The 19,584-nt window shown below is 49.4% G+C and overlaps 1 protein-coding gene across 1 annotated transcript in view; it reads left to right on the top strand.

The window, feature by feature from the left end:
* KIRREL1 (kirre like nephrin family adhesion molecule 1) overlaps positions 1 to 3,958 on the top strand; it is a 194,029-nt gene extending 190,071 nt beyond the window's left edge. The window contains exon 15 of the mRNA XM_029580915.1: positions 803 to 3,958. Within this exon, the coding sequence (XP_029436775.1) occupies positions 803 to 1,276 (474 nt within the window). The 3' untranslated portion in view covers positions 1,277 to 3,958. The remainder of the gene's footprint in view (positions 1 to 802) is intronic.
* The last annotated feature ends 15,626 nt before the right edge of the window (positions 3,959 to 19,584 follow it).

The following is a 19,584-nucleotide window of genomic DNA, read 5'->3' as shown; positions in this document are numbered from 1 at the left end:
GCGTCGGTTCTCGAGCCCGCTGACAGCCATGGGCTCGGAAACTGGACGCCGGCAAAATTGAGCGTCCGGTTTTCGGCCCGACAGCCACCTGCCCATTTAAAAAATTTTTTTTCTTTTTTACTTTTTTTACTCTTTGGAACCTCCGACTTAATATCGCCATGATTTTAAGTTGGAGGGTGCACAGAAAAGCAGTTTTTACTGCTTTTCTGTGCACTTTCCCAGTGCCGGCAGAAACTAGCGCCTACCCAAAGGTAGGCGCTAATTTCTGAAAGTAAAATGTGCGACTTGGCTGCACATTTTACTTTCTGTATCGCGCGGGCATACCTAATAGGGCCATCAACATGCATTTGCATGTTGCGGGTGCTATTAGGTTCGGGGGGGTTGGACGCGCATTTTCAATGTGCTATTACCCCATACTTTCTGTATTGCGTGGGCATACCTAATAGGGCCATCAACATGCATTTGCATGTTGAGGGCGCTATTAGGTGCCGCGGGTTGGACGCACGTTTTCCGTCCCTTACTGAATAAGGGGTAAGGGAAAACACGCGTTCAAGGGCAGGTTAACAGTGCGCTCCGTTGGAGCGCACTGTACTGTATCGGCCTGATAGTCCTTAAATCTTTCCCTCTGTTTGCACCACGGTACCAAAAGACCCTGTCTGTAGTAATTAATGGTAATCCTAATTAAACGCATGCAGTCATGCAAAGTTTTGAAGATGAGATGCATTAGTGTTGGTAACTGGAAAATTATTAAGTGTCACCAACAATTTTGTGTGCTTTATTTAACTCTTGTTCTTTCTTCCAGGACCCCACCAATGGCTATTACAATGTTCGAGCCCATGAAGATAGGCCTAATTCTCGTACGGTCCTCTATGCAGACTATCGCACCCCTGGACCTGCCCGCTATGACACCCGCCCTTCCTCCCGCCTCTCCCATTCCAGCGGCTACGCCCAGCTCAACACGTACAGCCGAGGTCCTGCTTCGGACTACAGCGCAGAGCCTGCGCCCAGCGTCACCCCGGCGACAGCAGCAGACACAGCCAGTCAGCTTTCCTACGAGAACTATGAAAAATTTGGGAGCCACGCATATCCACCCAATGCCGGTTACACCACATATCGTCTCGGGTATACACAGCCGCCCACCCCCAGCTTGGATCGAGGGGCATACGATACCTATGATCCCATTGGCAAGTATGCCAGCGCCACCCGGTTCTCCTACACCTCTCAGCACTCCGACTACGGGCAGCGTTTCCAACAAAGGATGCAGACGCACGTCTGAGGGAAGAGAAGAGGCTGGGACACTGTGAAGTGGGGTGGGCGGAACAGAGGGGACCAGCAAAGAGAGGACCGTTCCAGACAGGACCTCTATGAGAGGAAAGTGTGAAGAGAGCGGTAGTAGAAAGGGATACTGGGAGAAGGAGACATGTTCCTCTCGACTGGCCCCTGATGCTCAGGGACTTTTCCTGTCTTCACCTCAAGATGTTTCCACAGAACTTCCAAGGCTGTGGCCCAGTGTTGCTCGGGAAGTTGGCGACTCCCTACTATTAATAGAGACCAGCCGCTTTCATCAACAAGTGGCACATTCCCGAGAAGGGTGTAGGCCATTGCCAATTTCCTCACACCCTCTGGTGTATGTTGGTTGACCTCATCCATGTACTGCATGGACAGGTCCATTGTCCACCATTTTGATTTCAGCAGTAGCTGTGGAGCTGAGAAGCAGGTATCTGACTCCAAAAAAAAAAAATGGTGGAAAATTGTTTTTTTTTTCACTTTCTTTGAGTGGCCAATGAATTGCGATGATGTAAGCTTGTGCCACATATTCTGTCACCTCATAACCTAAGCTAACCTGACAGGACCAGGCCAGGGAGTTAGAGGAAGCGAAAAGGTACAACTTAGCAAATAAGGGATATCACCATGGAAGAATCGAGAACCATTTATAATGTTGTCCAAGTCCTCGGACTTGAGAGGAAACACAGGATCAAAAGAGATGATACCGATTTCAGTTTCCGCAAAAGTCAGATGGTGGGGGAGGAGGGGAGGAGCATGAATTTAAATACCTTAGAAAAGGGAGACAGTGGGATCATGAAGGACTAGATAATGGGTGGGGGAGTATCAGTGTGACCACCTTTCTGGTAATAAATCTGATTCTGGAGACTAGCTGAGAATCCAGGTTGATGTTGGCCATTTGAAGAACGGCTGTGCTGGATAAAGCTGTGTAGGAATGGTGGCACATCATTTCCTGTGCTCGTTTGCATGCCACTACCCTGGATGCTTTGGGGCTCCCAACTGTATTGCAGCAGCACTGAACCCTGCTGAAAGGGGACAATTCTGTCTTGGCGGCATCACCCCCCACCTTCTGGGTTCTTTGTTATGATGGTGGCCAACACTGGGAGGATATGGGAGTCACTCATATTAGGTGTGGCTCTTCCAAGGCAGCTGCTCCAGAGCTCTGCCAAAATCACGGGACCCACTCCATTGAAAAATCACTCTCTCATCATCATGTTCAAGACAAAGGTTGCCAGGGCTGCTGATTTACAAGGGGGCTACCATGCTGCAGTCTTGTCCATTCTGCATTTCAGTTTCCCCGTCACCCCACTTCCCCTCCAAGACTCTCTGCATGGAGCATGCGTGGAACTGTGTGCCATGCATCCTGAGCATGTGAATTTCTTCAGGAGAATGCATTGTGGATGCATTAAAATCCACAAAGGACCATATTTTTTCTCTGCCCCCAATATCACATATGGAGCCCGGGATAACAGAACACTTGCATGTTGCGGGTTAAGAAGCAGCGTGTGGGACATCTGGTGTTTTTCAGGTGAAGGCTTTCCCTTTAATAATAGACCCAGCTGTAAGTCTTCCACAGTCCACCAATGGGTCCTAGCTCTTATTTAGGGTCCAGCCGCTCTATGGATAGGGTGACCATATGGCTCCAGAGACCAGACCTAGTTTTATCCTGTTGCATGCATAGAGATGTAATCCTGTCAGGACTACAACTCCCTGCATGCACTGGGTAAAAAAACCAGGACTCGCCCCCTGAAATAAAGCTGTAGGTTCATCCGGTCTAAGAATGACCATGTTTTATGGAGCAATGTAGTCAGGACTCCTAGTAAAGCAAACAGTGGGGAGAGGGAGGGGAAGGAAGCAGAGTGCACAGTCTTAGACGTGGTCTAAGCTTGGAGTGACCCGGCAGGCTTCATTTTTTTTCCCCAGGACTGGATGACCCCAGTCCTGGGTTTATCCCATTCCCCCATGGCATGCGCAGACTCATAGCCCCACTTGGCGGAGCTATGTGGAGGAGGCTAGGCAGAAAGCAAGAGTAAAACCAGGACTGGTCAGCCTTGTTCTGTATAAAAATTGAGTAGGCTGGAAATCCTCAACCTATGCAAAATGAAGAGGGGAAGCAAATGTTATTTTTCTAAAAGAAATGTTTTTTAAAAAAAAAAACAAAAGAATCCTCTCAACTTTTCATGTCGTTCTAACTCCATGGTTCTCAGTCTGGCCCTCTGGGGTCACCTGGCCAGTCAGACTTTTAGGATATCTCTGTGTATGCATGAGACAATATTTGCATCCACCGCCTGCCTTTTATGCAAATCCATCTCCTGAATATTCATTATTGATATCTTGCAAAGCAACCTAGCCTACTGGCCCCCGAAGATCAGGCTGAGGAATGCTTCTGACTGCTTCTCACTCTTGTTTCTCTGGACACCTTGGGAGCGAAGAATCCTGGAGGATGGTTCAATTGGATGGAAAGGGTCTAGAGGTACAATAAAGGGCTCTTTCCCTATCCGTACCCGGATCAGTTCAGACTCCTGGTTTTTGCCTCCCCTCAGGCAGATGGAGACAGAGAAAGTTTTACTGACACTTAAGCTGAGGTGTTACCTGCAGTCTCTTAGTATTCCTCTATCTCCAGCAGATGATGGAGGTGCAAAGCCTGCAGTCTGACTTTAGATAGTAAAAAAAACAACCTAAAGGAAAAAGGACGGATCTACATTTAGCAGCACTTCTTGCCTCCCAAAGGGTTGCTAGGTTCTGGTGGGACCATTCCCCCTGGTATACGAGGCAGACGAGCAGAGGGTCGGAGACCCTTCAGCTCACTCACTCTTCTTGCCTGGCAGGGCTGATACCCAGGGGATCCGGGTCACTCGCCCTGAAGGACCCAGCAGAGCCTCAGCCCCTTCTCAGGGAAGTGATTTCTTTATTGTGCACTGGCTTAAAGTTTGTTTTAAAAAAATAAAAAGTTCAGGTAGCACAAATGGGAGTGCCAGCGCTGCAGTGCCTCTCCCTTCCTGGGGCTTGTGGTTTGTCTTGCAGGCTCCAGTATTTTCCCGCTCTGGTCCTTGTTTCTCCTGTCGTCCCGGCACTGTCCTCTCTTTCTCTTTTTCCCGCCAACTCGAATCTTGATGCAGCATGGTGTGGCCTGGTTGGTTTGCAGGTCGTGCACATAGCCACTCGGGCCCCACAGTGGCCTCTGGTGCACTGCCAGGGGGGAGGGACCGTCGGGGAACACGATCAGAGATCAGGGCAGCTGGCGCCGCAAGCCTGGGATGCTTGGATCGGCGTGGCAGTCTTTGGAAGACCCATTCCTGCGCAGTTGCAACGCGATACACGGAGGGGGCTCGGGATTTCCCCCTCCATTGTTTCCGGAGTTGGGAGCCTCTTGGGGAGGCCCTGAGGTGGATGGGGCCCCTGTAGGGATCGAGGAGGACCCCAAGGGGGTCTCTGATGCATCCTCCTCCTCCTCGGATTTTGTTCTTCTCTTCCACAAAACTTATAAGGCGAGGAAATCGGCGCATTGCAAGGTGGTGAGGGAGCCTCCAGGGTCGCAGTCAAAGAGGGCCAGAGCTGCTGTTGGGGCCACAAGGGTCAGGCGGCTCCTAAGGGCCTCGTCTCCACGGTCAGTTGCGGATTCTTCTCCTGATCCCTAAGATACGGAAGATCATCAGGCCCTGGACCCTCAGGATGTGGTCTCCACAGTAGTTGACCACGACCCAGATCGGGAGTCTGCCTAGATGACAGCGGTCGAAGGGGATGGCACCAAGGTAGTCCATTTATTCCACAAGGAGGAGTTATTCCCTCTCATCCTGGTGGTTCTGGAAGAGCTGGGCATTGAGATCCCTCGGGAGGGTTCTGAGCTGGGGGCCGTGGATTCAGCTAGATCCTTTCCTTTCCATTCTTTGGTCAGCACTACCGTACCCCGGACACAGGTTTGAAGGTCAGCAAAGCTATGGATAGGTTGTATCCGTTGCCTGAAGATGTGTTGGAGCTCTTCAAGGTCTCCAAGGTGGACGCTTTGGTGTCGGCGGTTCCTAAGAAAACAACCATTCCAGTTACGGGAGCTACAGCTCTGAAAACTCTTCAGGACGGGAAGCTGGAAGTTCATCTCAAGAAGATCTTTGAGGTGTCTGCTCTTGGGGCCCGAGCAGCTATGTGCAGCAATTTTATGCTGAGAGCAGGGCTGCTCTGGGTACAGCAGTTACAGATAGACAAATCTTTGTCTGAGTCTGAGGTGCTTCAGGCTGAGCGGTTGGAAGCAATGGTGGCTTACAGTGCAGATGCATTATATAATCTTCTCAGAACCTCTTCCAAGACCATGATGTCGACAGTCTCAGCCTGGCGGCTCCTCTGGCTGAGGAATTGGTCGGCCGATGTTGCTTCCAAGTCTCACCTGGGGTCATTACCCTTTAAAGGGAATTTGCTATTTGGCAAGGACCTGGAAGAGATGATCAAGTCCCTTGGGGAGAACAAGGTTTACAAGCTGCCGGAAGATAAGCCAAAAGGGAAAGGTTCCTTCTCTTCTCTCCCTCGTTTCAAGGGGAGACACAGGTTTTGGGCATCCAGACCTTCAAAGACCACTCAGCGACAGTTCTCGGCCAGACAACAGTCGTGGAGTCAGTCCTTTCAAGGTCGTCGGTCCAACAGAGATAGTTCTTCACAGGGAGCTGGTGGTGCCAAATCCTCCCAATGATGCCAGGCTGATCCACTCCTCAGTCCCAGTGATAGAAGGCCAGTTGGGTTTGTTTTACGAGGAGTGGACCAAGATCACATTCGACCAGTGAGTCTTAAGTGTGATAGAACTAGGCTACGCTTTAGAATTTACTCGGCCTCTTAAGAGACTGCTTTCTAATATCCTCATGCTCTTACCGCGAGAAGCAGGTGGCAGAAAGAGTAACCGTTTCTTGCCTGCACTAGCTAGGAGCCATTGTCCCGGTTCCTCCAGCAGAACAAGGAATGGGTTGCTATTCTTCATCATTCCCAAAAATAGAAGGAACTTTCCATCCGATCCTCGATTTAAGGAAAGTGAATGAGGCTCTGAAGGTTCCTCAATTCCAGATGGATACATTCTGTAATCGCAGCGGTCCACCTGGGAGAGTTCCTGGCGTCTCTGGATTTGACTGAAGCCTATTTGCACATAGGGATTCGCCCCGACCATCAGAAATATCTCCAGTTCATGATTCTGGGGGAACACTTTCAGTTCTGCGCTCTTCCCTTTGGTCTAGTGACTGCACCTCGGACCTTTACCAAGGTGATGGTCGTCGTGGCGGCAGTTCTCCAGAGGAAGGGCATTCTGGTCCCTCCATATCTGGAAGACTGGCTGATTCGGGCAAAGTCAGAAACTCTGTGTTGCAAGGTGGTGGATCTGGTTCTCTGGCACCTACAATCTTTGGGCTGGATAGTCAATTTCTCCAAGAGTCACCTGGTTCCTTCCCAGAGTTTGGAGTTCCTGGGGGCACGTTTTGATACAAAAGCAAGTTTTTCTCACCAAGAAGCGGATTTCCAAGCTACAGGCCCAGGTTCGCGAATTCCTAGCCATGCGAATTCCCAGGGTCTGGGATTACTTGCATGTGCTATGGCCTCTACCCTAGAGTTGGTTCCCTGGGCTTTTGCCCATTTGAGGCCTCTTCAGTCTGCTTTGCTTTCTCGTTGGGATCCATTACCTGAGCATTTTCAACTCCCTCTCCCACTCCCAAAATTTGCATGTTCCAGTCTTTCTTGGTGGCTCCTCCCAGACAAGTTGAGCCGTGGCGTGGTTCTCGATTTCCCCGTCTGGACGATAGTCACCACCGATGCCAATCTCTCAGGCTGAGAAGTAGTGTGTCAGAGCCAGTCTGTTCAGGGGTGTTGTTGCCAGAGGAAGCCTCTTGGTCCATCAATTGCCTAGAAACGAGAGCTGTACAACTAGCACTGATGGCCTTTTTGCCCTTGGTGAGGGGGAAGCCGGTAAGAGTCTTGTTGGACAATGCAGCAACAGTAGCTTACATCAATCGGCAAGGAGGAACCTAGGGTCAAACTGTAGCTCAGGAAGCCCACCTTTTGGTTGCCTGGGCGGAGCACAATCTGGATCGCCCTGGCAGCCTCTCATATAGCGAGCTCAGACAACATGCAGGCACATTTTTTGAGCCGGCAGCAGATAGACCCCGGGGAGTGGGAACTGTCTCAGGAAGCGATGAGTCTAGTCACTTGCCCCACGCTTCTTCAGTCGTCAAAGGGAAAGAGGGGTGGAAGGGGTAGATGCCTTGGTTCTGCCCTAGCCAATGGACGTCTTACTGTATGTGTTTCCTCCTTGGCCACTGGTAGGCAAGATATTGCGGCATGTACAAGCTCATCCAGGCAAGATGATTCTCGTTGCTCCAGAGTGGCTGAGGCTTTCTTGGTTTGCAGACCTAGTCAGCCTGGCAGTTGATGGACCCATACGGCTCGCTCATCTACCGAATCTTCTGCATCAGGGCCCCGTTTGTTTAGATCAGACAGATCAATTTTGCCTAGCGGCCTGGCTTTTGCAAGGCAGTGTTTGAAAGGTAAGGGATATTCGTAAGCAGTCGTCACTACCCTTTTGCAGTCTAGGAAGACCTCCACTTCTCTAGCTTATGCGAGAGTCTGGAAAGTTTTTGAGTCCTGGTATACCAGTCAGCAACCAGATCCTAGGCGAGCCGCCGTGGCTCATATTTTGGCCTTTCTCCAGGACGGCTTGATCAAGGAGTTATCCTTTAATTCTGTCTGGGTTCAAGTGGCGGTTTTAGGTTGTCTGCGAGGTAAGGTTCGCGGAATTGCTCTTTCAGCTCATCTGGATGTGGTGCGTTTTCTTCGGGGTGTGAAACACTTCCGCTCTCCAGACTGACAGCCGTGTCCTTCCTGGAGCCTGAATGTGGTCTTAAAGAGTATATGCGTGCCTCCTTTCAAACCTCTGAGGCATGTGACCATGAAGGATCTCACATTGAAGGTGGTTTTCTTGGTGGCTATCTATTCACCTGGTAGGATTTCTGAGCTTCAGGCCTTATCTTGCCGGGAGCCCTTTTTGAGAATCCTGGACGATGGGGTGTCCTTGTGGATCTTTTCTTCCTTTTTACCTAATGTGGTGTCGTCTTTTCACTTAAATCAATCTGTAGAGCTCCCATCCTTCTCAGCTTTGGATGCCTCGGAGTCGGGTTTTAAGGATTTGAGGCATTTGGACATCAAATGCGCTTTGTTGTGGCATTTGGAGGTCACCAACAGTTTCCGCTTGTCAGATCACCTTTTTGTTCTGTGGAGTGGTGCAAAAAAGGGGCATAAAACATTGAAAGCAACCATTGCACGGTGGTTGAAGGAAGCTATTAGTTCGGTGTATATATGTTAGCGGTGCCCGATTCCGGAAGGTCTTTGGGCACATTCTACTCATTCTCAGTCGGCTTCCTGGGCCGAGTGTCAGCTGGTTTCTCCACAGGAGACCTGCAGAGCGGCTACTTGGAAGTCGTTGCACACTTTTGCCAGACATTATCGTCTGAATGTTCAGGGACCAGGGGATTTGGTGAAAGTGTGCTTCCAGTGGGACTCTCCAGGTGCCACCCTGTTTAGGGAAGCTTTGGTACATCCCAGCTGTCTGACTGATCTGGGTACGTACAGGAAAATTTGTTCTTACCTGCTAATTTTCGTTCCTGTAGTACCACAGATCAATCCAGAGTCCCGCCTTCTGGAGAATTTGGGCAGTTGGGAGAGTCTACTCGATTTGTCTGTCTTTTCTGTTTGCTGTCTGAAGAATGGCAGAGGTTCCGTTAGTCCTACACGATTTTCTTTTCTAGTGTGGTCGCAGTTTCATTTTTTGAGGAGTTTCCTTCTTCCCCTGTTCGTTTGGGGGAGCCTAGTTGTCTTGTTTGATTACTTTCTGGCTTGGGTACAGATTAATACTGAGGGACTGCAGGTAGCACCTCTGCTTAAATGGCAGTGTCAGTTTAACTTTCTCTGTCTCCATCTGCTGGAGGGGAGGCAAAACCCAGGAGTCTGGACTGATCCGTGGTATACAGGAACAAAAATTAGCAGGTAAGAACCAATTTTCCTGTCTTGCACCCAGAGCCCATGTCCTGTCCAAGAGAAGAGTGAGGGAGAGCGGCAGTCCCCAACATCATTTTGTAGCTTTTATCATTTTAGAATTATTAATATGTTTTTAGATATATATTTTTGTCTCAAAAGGACCGATCCAAACCGTGCTTCTGTTTCCTGTGCCTTGATAAATCCAAACTTTCTTTGACCAGTGTTCATTTCATAGCAGTAGACGCCGAGGAAATGAAGATTCCCCATGCATTGGGTTGATGATGACGGACACCAGAGGGTGGGGCACTAAAAGATCACACCACAAGCCCTGGGTGCGGGGCAAGCCCAGAGGTCAGCATCCTTCCGGGCTGTCTTCTGTGTGTGTGCTGTTACTTGTGCAATGCGCACCCTCGTCTGTGTTATTTTGCGGCTTGATACCTAAGGAGCAATTTTTGTCATGGTGGTCACAGTCTGAAGCTGGCCCTTGGCTTGTGATTTGCCCTTTGCTGTGTTTGCACACAGGCAACAAAGTACTTCTCACGGGTATGAGGGCCTGTCCAAGGTACTTTATCGGCCATAAAACCAGCGCATAAAAATATTTTGTAACTTCCTTATAGGAGGGAAGGGGAAAGCAGCATTTTAAAAGTGCATATGGTTGTCATTCGGTAGCGTGAATCCTGTTTATCATGTGATATCCTATATTCCGGATCTTGGGAATTAATATTTGGGAGGGACTGCCAGATGGGGTACAGCCCTTATATTCTTACTTTTTGTGAGGCCTTTTGTTAAAGCAGCACTTCTTACCAAGGCAGAGACGCAGAAACACTGCAAGGGCACACGCCTCCCCCTCTCTGATGATGTGTCCCGCCTTGCTTAAATGTGATCAGTAAAAAGAATAAAAGTTCCTTCCCTCTGGGTCTTTTCTGCTGCCGTTCAAATCAAGAAAGAGACCACAGGCACCACAGTAAAGGTCAGAGCAAGGCACTTGCAGAGGTCCTGCCCGGGCTCTTACCAAGATGACCTGAGAGCTCAGCTGCTTCTGTTGAGATATGGTAGCACTATATAGCCTTCATAAAAGGGTCTTTTCTCAGTCATTTTGGGGGCTTAGCAAATGCTAGGAGCACCTGGCTCCTTCTCTGTAGGAATTCTAACCCCAGGCTGGGACCAGTAGCAGTTTTCATAACCGGATTGCCAAACAAGGCCGATCAAGTCCTCGTTTTGCCCCATTTTGTGCAGGAAGTTGTGGTTCTGATTTTCTCACGAAGTTCCCCAAGAAAATCAAAACTCCAAATGCTTGGCTGGTGTGGGATGAGACTGAGGCAGAGACTCTATAAACCGATCACAGACTCTGCATGAGCCAGGAGGTGGGTGATTTTGTTAGCACAGATCCAAGATTCAGATCACTCCCTGACCCTTCCTGCAGGGTTTGGCAAGCAAGTTTCTGGGAGGTGGGGAGGGCTGGAGAATGGGGTAGGAGAGATGCCCTGGCAGGGATAATTTTCAGCTAGCTGTTCTGCAAGTTCTCACAGGACAGCAGGATGTTAGTCCTCACATATGGGTGACATCATCAGGATGGAGCCCAATCACGGAAAACTTCTGTCAAAGTTTCCAAAACTTTGACTGGCCCCTACTGGGCATGCCCAGCATGGCACTAACCCTGCAGCCAGCAGGGGTCCCCCTTCAGTCTTCTTTTTTCCGCGCAGCAGTAGCCTCACGGTTTAGGAGCTCTGAAGAGATTCCTGACAGGAATTTTCCTCACGGAGTTAATTAAAATTAGATTGCTCCACAGGGGTCCCTCCTCTAACTTTTCTCAGGCTGCAGTACTCCGGTAAGTTTTTCACCATTTTTCGTCTATTACCGTCGAGTTTGGCCCTCGCGGCTCGATTTTTTTCTATGGCCATGGCGGGGTTTCGTCGGTGCCCAGACTGTACTCGCACCATGTCTATCACAGACCCTCATGGAGTCTGTGTAATGTGTTTAGGCCGTGAGCATGATGTCCTGACTTGCACCAAATGTGCCCTCATGACACCAAAAGTTCGCAAAGCCGGAATGGAGAAGATGGGACTCCTTTTCCGTGCTCACACCTCGACGCCGTCCATTGCATCGACGTCATCGGAACCGGCACCGTCGAAGTCGCACCAGCATAGACAACCGTCCAGTGACCGCCCGCCATCGACGTCTTCACGGCCATCGACTCCTGTTTCTCCCCCTCAAGATCGAGGGGGAGAAACATCGCCATCGGCATCGTAAGTCTCGGACCATCGAGGGAGCGAAATCATCAACCTCGCCACCGTCAGAGCCACCATCAAAGAAGCCCCGTCCAGGAACGGCACCGACCACTCCTGCGACTGGGACATCGAGGCCACCCTCACTCGATTGGGGTTTGGGAGTCACGATTCCGCCTGTAAAGGTGGTCCCTCCGACTATGCCTCAGCCTCCCTCTTCCGTCATGGAGCCGGGGCTGATTGCCCCAGGTCTCCGGGAAGAACTGGACTGGCTGGTCCAGGAGACCATTGACAAGGCGATGCAACGACTCCAGGTTCCTCCGACACCGAGAGTGGAACCGGTCACCGACCCGATTCCAGCAGCACTGGCACCGCTGCTATCCCGGATGGAGGCGCTCATGACTGCCCTTCCACCGGTGATTCCCAGGTCTCCGATGGCTCCGGTGCACTCTCCGATGACAGCTTCATCGGGAGGAGAAACACCGTTCCGCATTCCTCCTTCGGGGGTATTGCCTCAGCCATTGATGCCATGTCGTCCCTCGCCACCGATTCATTTATCGGGAGCGATACGCACATTGGCGCCATCGATGCCGGCACCGATACCCCTCAGGGCGTCCACAGTGCCCCCGGTGATTCCTTCGATTTTCTCGGAGCCTCAGCCGGGCCCTTCGGGTATCCAACCCCCTTCTCGTCCTACAGGTCAGCCTGCTGATCCTTATGACACCTGGGGTGATGATACTTCCACAGACACCGATGACTTACCTTCACCTCCCTCTCCCACTGAAAGTAGAAAGCGTTCTCCTCCAGAAGACCTTTCATTAATTTTGTGAAGGAAATGTCGGAATTGGTCCCTTTTCAGCTTCAGACGGAGCAAGATGATAGGCACCAGATGATGGAGCTTCTCCAGTTCCTGGATGCCCCTAAAGTAATCACTTCTATTCCCATTCATCAAGTTCTTCTTGACCTCCTCAAAAAGAACTGGGAAAACCCTGGATCCATTGCCCCCAGTACACAGAAAGGCTGACACTACCTATCTAGTACAGTCAGCCCCTGGCTTTCAAAATCTCAGCTCGACCACCACTCAGTTGTGGTAGAATCAGCTCAAAAGAAAGCAAAAAGGAAGAAGCCTCACTCCTCTACTCCTCCTGTCAAGGAACACAAGTTCCTAGACAATATTGGTCGATGAGTGTTCCAAGGGGCCATGCTCATCTCCAGAATTGCTTCTTACCAGCTGTACATGACCCAATACAACATGGTCATTTTCAAGCAAATACAGGACTTCTCTGAAACCCTGCCTGACCAATTCCAAGAACATCTTCAAATCCTTGTCAACAAGGGGTTTGAGGCAGGAAAGCATGAGATAAGAACAGCTTATGATATCTTCGACACCTCCACTAGAGTGTCTGCACCGGCCATTTCGGCAAGACGCTGGGCCTGGCTCAAGCCTTCTGACCTTCGCCCAGAAGTACAAGACAGGCTTTCTGACCTGCCCTGTATAGGAGATAACCTGTTCGGTGAACAGATTCAGCAAATAGTGGCTGAATTAAAGGACCATCATGAGACCCTCAAACAGCTCTCATCGATACCTTCTGACTTCCCTTCTAGACAGCCCTTCAAGAAGGACTCTAAGAAGTCATTCTTCCGCCCAAGGAAGTACTATCCTCCACCAACAAGGTCCTGAGTTACGAGGCCTTATCAAAAATCTCAGCCTCGGAAGCAAAAGCCACAAGCAGCTCCCAGCTTCAGGTTTTTGACTTTCCCTTGGAGAGCAGCAGCCTGATTCCTCTGCCAGGCATACCAGTGGGAGGTCGATTGTGCCACTTTCACGGCATGTGGCAATCAATCACAACTGACCAATGGGTGCTAGCAATCATTGCTCAGGGTTACCACCTGAACTTTCTTGCTCTTCCACCGGAATCACCACCTCTACAAGCGTGGAGAGTAACTGACCACTCTGTTCTTCTGGAGCAGGAGGTTTCCCTTCTTCTCCAGTTAAGGGCAATAGAACCCGTTCCTCTTTCGCAACAAGGCCTAGGGTTCTTTCCCGGTACTTTTCGATCCCCAAAAAATCCGGGGGGCTTCGTCCAATTCTGGACCTACGTGCCCTCAACAAATAACGCCAGCGGGAAAAGTTCAAGATGGTAACCTTGGGCTCGCTTCTACCTCTTCTACAAAGAGGAGACTGGCTCTGCTCTCTGGACCTCCAGGACGCATACACCCACATTGCGATAGCTCCAGCTCATCGCAAGTACCTCCGGTTTTTAGTAGGCCCAAGGCACTATCAATCAATACCGGGTGCTTCCATTCGGCCTAGCATCGGCACCACGAGTCTTTACCAAATGTCTTGTAGTTGTCGCAGCCTTTCTCAGGAAAGAAGGTGTTCACGTCTACCCCTATCTAGACGACTGGTTAATCAGGGCCTCAACCCAGCAAGCCGCTCGATCGTCCCTGGATTTGATCCTACACACTCTAATTTCTCTAGGATTTCTCGTCAATTACAAGAAATCCTATTTAGTCCCATCTCAAACCTTGTCATTCATTGGGGCAGACTTGGACACCTTACAGGCAAAAGCTTTTCTACCTCAACGAGTGCAAACCCTCGTGTCCCTCGCTCACCAGTTGCAGTCTCCGTATACAGCAACAGCTCGGCAATTCCTTGTCCTTCTCGGACACATGGCGTCCTCAGTCCATCTCACACCAATGGCCCGCCTGGCCATGAGAGTCATGCATTGGACTCTGAGGTCACTATGGATTCAAGCGACTCAGCCTCTGTCAACCATTGTCCACATCACCGACGCACTCCGTCTGTCTCTCGCCTGGTGGAAAGATCAGAACAATCTCCTCCAGGGACTGCCTTTTCACCTACCAGATCCTCAACTCATTCTCACCAACTACGCTTCCAACCTCGGGTGGGGAGCTCATGTGAACCATCTACAGACACAAGGATCTTGGTCTCCAGAGGAAGCCAAACACCAGATAAATTTCCTGGAGCTTCGAGCAATGAGATGTGCTCTCAGAGCTTTTCAGGATTGCCTATCAAATCACGTCATCCTGATTCAGACGGACAACCAGGTGGCCATGTGGTACATCAACAAGCAGGGAGGCACAGGCTCCTTCCTTCTGTGTCAGGAAGCTGCGCAGATTTGGGCGGAAGTGTTCTCCCACTCGATGTATCTCAGGGCCACCTATTTGCTGGAAGTGCACAATGTCTTGGCAGACAAACTGAGTCGTGTCTTCCAACCGCATGAGTGGTCTCTCAATCCCTCGGTAGCGACCTCTCTCTTCCAGCAATGGGGTTATCCCCAAATAGACCTCTTTGCGTCCCCTCAGAACCACAAACTGGACAATTACTGCTCCCTCATTCAGAGCGAGCGCTCTCAGCCCAGAGATGCATTCTCCCGCTCGTGGGCAACCGGTCTGCTTTATGAATTCCCTCCACTTCCTCTTCTCTCGAAGACTCTCGTGAAGCTCCGTCAGGACAAGGGAACCATGATCCTGATAGCACCTCACTGGCCATGCCATACTCCAGGATCTCTCCATCCGCAGGCACATTCCCTTGGGAATGCACCCGCTTCTGATCACTCAGAACAATGGATGTCTACGCCATCCCAATCTTCAGGCCTTGTCCCTGACGGACTTAACCTTTCAGATTCGGTTTCTCGTGTCCTGATTGCTTCACGGAAGCCTTCCACAAGAAAGTTTTATTCCTATAAATGGAAAAGGTATACATCATGGTGTTCTTCGCAATCCCTTGATCCTTTTTCCTGTCCAATCCCAAGGTTTTTGGACTATCCCTGGCATTTATCGGAATCAGGTCTAAAGACCTCTTCCATCAGAATGCATGTCAGTGCAGTAGCCGCCTTCCATAAAGGTATCGGGGATGTCCCTATATCAGTACAACCCCTCGTAACACGTTTTCTTAAAGGCTTACGCCATATCAAGCCACCTTTATGTCCTCCGGCCCCTTCTTGGGACCTTAATCTGGTTCTCGGGCGGCTCATGAAACAACTGTTCGAACCTCTTCACTCCTGTGACCTAAAATATCTCACATGGAAAGTGATTTTCCTTTTGGCTATCACTTCAGCTCGCAGGGTTAACCCTAGTTACCTATGCGCCTTACACTAAACTCCTGCTGGACCGGGCGGTACTCCGCACTCACACTTAAGTTTTTGCCTAAGGTAGTTTCGGACTTTCACATTAATCAATCCATCATACTACCTATCTTCTTTCCCAGGCCCCACTCCAACCCAGGGGAACAGGCTCTGCATACCATTGACTGTAAACGGACTCTAGCGTTCTACCTAGACCGTACAATTGCCCACAGGAAGAGCACTCAGTTATTCGTCTCTTTCCATCCCAACAAATTAGGGCAACCTGTGGGTAAGCAGACTCTCTCCTCCTGGTTGGCGGACTGCATATCTTTTTGCTATCAGCAAGCAGGCATTCCTTTCCAAGACCATGTTAAAGCACACTCTGTGAGGGCCATGGCGACTTCAGTAGCACACCTACGATCGGTGCCGCTTCCTGACATTTTCAGGGCTGCCACCTGGAGTTCTCTCCACACTTTTGCAGCCCACTATTGCTTGGACAAAGCCGGAAGACAAGATTCCATCTTTGGCCAATCTGTCCTGCGTAACCTATTTCCAACGTGACGTACCAACACCCTTCCGCCTGCCCGGTGGGGTTCAGGATGCCCTCTACCAAATTCCACCCCAGTTGTTGTGCCTGTTGCACGCCGTTGGGTACATTTGGTGCATGTTCGGACATCCTCAGCTCGGTACTCACTCATATGTGAGGACTACCATCCTGCTTGTCCTGTGAGAAAGCAAGTGTTGCTTACCTGTAACAAGTGTTCTCACAGGACAGCAGGATGTTAGTCCTCACAAAACCCGCCCGCCGCCCTGCGGTGTTGGGTTCGTAACGTTTTCTTGTTTTATTTGTTTGCCTGTAGCTATCAAATAAGACTGAAGGGGGACCCCTGCTGGCTGCAGGGTTAGTGCCATGCTGGGCATGCCCAGTAGGGGCCAGTCAAAGTTCTGGAAAATTTGACAGACGTTTTCCATGATTGGGTTCCATCCTGATGATGTCACCCATATGTGAGGACTAACATCCTGCTGTCCTGTGAGAACACCTGTTACAGGTAAGCAACACTTGCTTTCCCAAAGTTTGTTCTTGCAGTGTTGTTCCTGATCTTCTGTCTTCTTTGATGTCCCAGGCACTTCAGAGTTTACCAAGATGTTTTGGGACGGATTCCTATGGTGCAGCGATGCTCACCTAAAAAATAATTGTTTTTTTCTGATCTTTGTATGCCAAAACTATTTCATAAAGCAGATGCAGGTTTGTGCTCCCCCTTCTCTCGGCAGTAAGCTTCTGGGCAGTATTGTCCTGTGCTGGTCTTTATTGCCTATTGCAGGGGTGACCACTCCAGTCCTCAAGAGCCACAAACAGGATATCCACAATGAATATGCATGAGATAGATTTGCATGCACTACTTCCATTGTAGGCAGATCTATCTCATGCATATTCATTGTGGATTTCCTGAAAACCTGGCCTGTTTGTGGTTCTCGAAGAATGAAGTTGGCCACCCCTGAACTATTGTTTGGGGGGGGGGGGGCAGAAAGTTTCTGCTACAAAGCTCAGAGGCAGTTTAGACTTACTTGTACTGATTAAATCCCCCTGCCCTCACATTCATTAAGAACATAAGAAATTGCCATGTTGGGTCAGACCAAAGGGTCCATCAAGCCCAGCATCCTGTTTCCAACTGAGGCCAAACCAGGCCACAAGAACCTGGCAATTACCCAAACACTAAGAAGATCCCATGCTACTGATGCAATTAATAGCAGTGGCTATTCCCTAAGTAAACTTGATTAATAGCCATTAATGGACTTCTCCTCCAAGAACTTATCCAAACCTTTTTTGAACCCAGCTACACTAACTGCAGTAACCCCCACATAGGGTCCCCACCTTACCCTGGATCAGCCGACCAGGATTTTTCAGGCTTGATTGTCACCCCAAGGCATGCAGGGAGTTGTAGTTCTGATTCTTTTCCTCTCTGATTTCTCTTAGAAAAGCAGCACTGCAACTCCCTGCATGCAGTGGGGAAGGGGGCAATACTGGATCAGCCTGTACGGTAGATCTGGGGCGATGTGGCAACTGCACCTCCAGTTGACAGCAGTTTTATGAGCTTATCCTTGGTTTTTTCCTCTGCAAATTTCAAAAAATTCTAATCTCGACGCCTTCCGTCTAGTTCCATTGATGCAAAGATTATTTTGCCATATATAAATATATATTTAATATAAATATATATCTCGGCAATGCAGAGCTTGAAGAACATGCGTTCTTGTCATCAGTATTAAACTCTTTCCCCCCCCCCCCCCCCCCACTAGCACAGCTCACAGGGGCCCTCATGCATTCTCAAGGATCTGCAGCACTAAAGTTTAGTTTGCTTAAATTTTAGGGATGAGCCAACCTGGGGGGAGGGGAAAGATGGCAAGCGAGAGGCATCAGTAATGGTGGATAAAGTCCTTCATTTCTCCCCCTCCCAACTACCTAAGCAGAGCTCATTAATATGAGACATGTTTGCTGACCTTCTGTTTCTAACCAAGTTCCTAGTTAATTTTATTTTTGTTCTTATGGTGCCTATGGGATGGTGGAAAACTTCCAGTGTTGGAAAAGACAAAAAAAGACCTGCATTGGACCTGCTTTTGATTTTTTTTTTTTTTTTTGCTTTTGTATGGAATGGAAGAAGCATAGAAGAGAAATGGCTCCATGTCTAGTAATGGGAATTGCCATCCCACCCCTAAGACAACCGAACAGGTCGAGCCAGCCCTGCTTTTGCCCCTACTGCATGTGGGGAGTTGTAGCTCTGATCTTCCCATTGAGATTTCATAAGAAAATCTGAATTATCAGTAAGATAAGACGATTAAACTGTCCCATCCTTTTAAATGTTAATATCTGTTGGCATGAGCCCAGAGACACGCTCAGGTTGGCCGGGGGTTCCCAAAGTTGGGGCAACCTATGTCAAAGCTAGCCAGCCCATGGGCATGTCTTCCCCCAACCCACCCCAACTGCAGGCATCTTTTGTATGTATCGTTTCAAGGATCAACCGATTAAATTTCAGTAAAGGGTTAATTCTGAAAATAATTTTTGCTCCTTTCCTACATGTTCTTGCATAGAAATGGGAAGGAAACTAGGGCAGGATCAGCAGCTTTGGTCCACCGGGGACAAGGCGGTGACCATGTCAGTAAACCAAGCAGCACTCGTCAGCTTGGAAGTCGCAGATTACATACAAGAATGAGCCCCCTTTTTCAATACAGTTTCTGTTCACTTTATAACCCCTCCTCCCTTCTTTGTTAAGCTCAGGCAAGAGTCGTACGTGAGCAAGATTGCAAGAAGCGCATGATTTTTATTTTTGGTTTTAAGTTAATAACATCTGAGAAAATTGAAGGCGTTTCATGACAAATTAGTTCTTTTTCCCTGCCAGACATAATTCTTTTTTATTTTTTTAATTATCTGTTGAGATTGAAGTATCCCAGTGTGATCTTGGAACGCACTAATGAAAGAGGTAAATCAGATGGAGCCCGCATTCAGTTTCTTTCTTTTTTTTTTTTTTTGCTTGTTTGGAAATTGAGGAAACCCTGGCCCAGACGTTCCCCGCTTGCAGCGGAAAGAGCGTGGGTCCAGGCCTGTCTTTGCCCCGTTGCAAGTGGGGAGTCGTTATTTCTGCTTAAGAGGATCAGAACTACGGCTCCCAGCATGCAGTGGGGGCCCCTTCTGGTTGAGATGGCTGAGGCCCCACAGCCTAACCACTATCGCAGCTTGAAAGGTGCAAGTTACAGAGTCGACATTAAAGCATTTTTAAGGAAAATCTTAATTTTGTGAACACGTCTTGCCCGCCAGGACGTGCATTAGAGTGGCGTGGAGGGCCCTTCTTTACCTCAACTCATCTGTGTGCACCCCTTTGACAAAGATATAAGATCAGACCAAGGAACATCTGCTATTTCCTGGGCAATCCTTGAGTGAAAGAAGTCCACTGTATATAAAAATTCACCTGCTTGCTTGCAGCTGGTATCCTTACCGA

The sequence above is a fragment of the Rhinatrema bivittatum genome, chromosome 16 (assembly GCF_901001135.1).
Source record: "Rhinatrema bivittatum chromosome 16, aRhiBiv1.1, whole genome shotgun sequence".
NCBI classification, from domain to species: domain Eukaryota; kingdom Metazoa; phylum Chordata; class Amphibia; order Gymnophiona; family Rhinatrematidae; genus Rhinatrema; species Rhinatrema bivittatum.
This window is presented reverse-complemented; position numbering and strand designations above follow the sequence as displayed.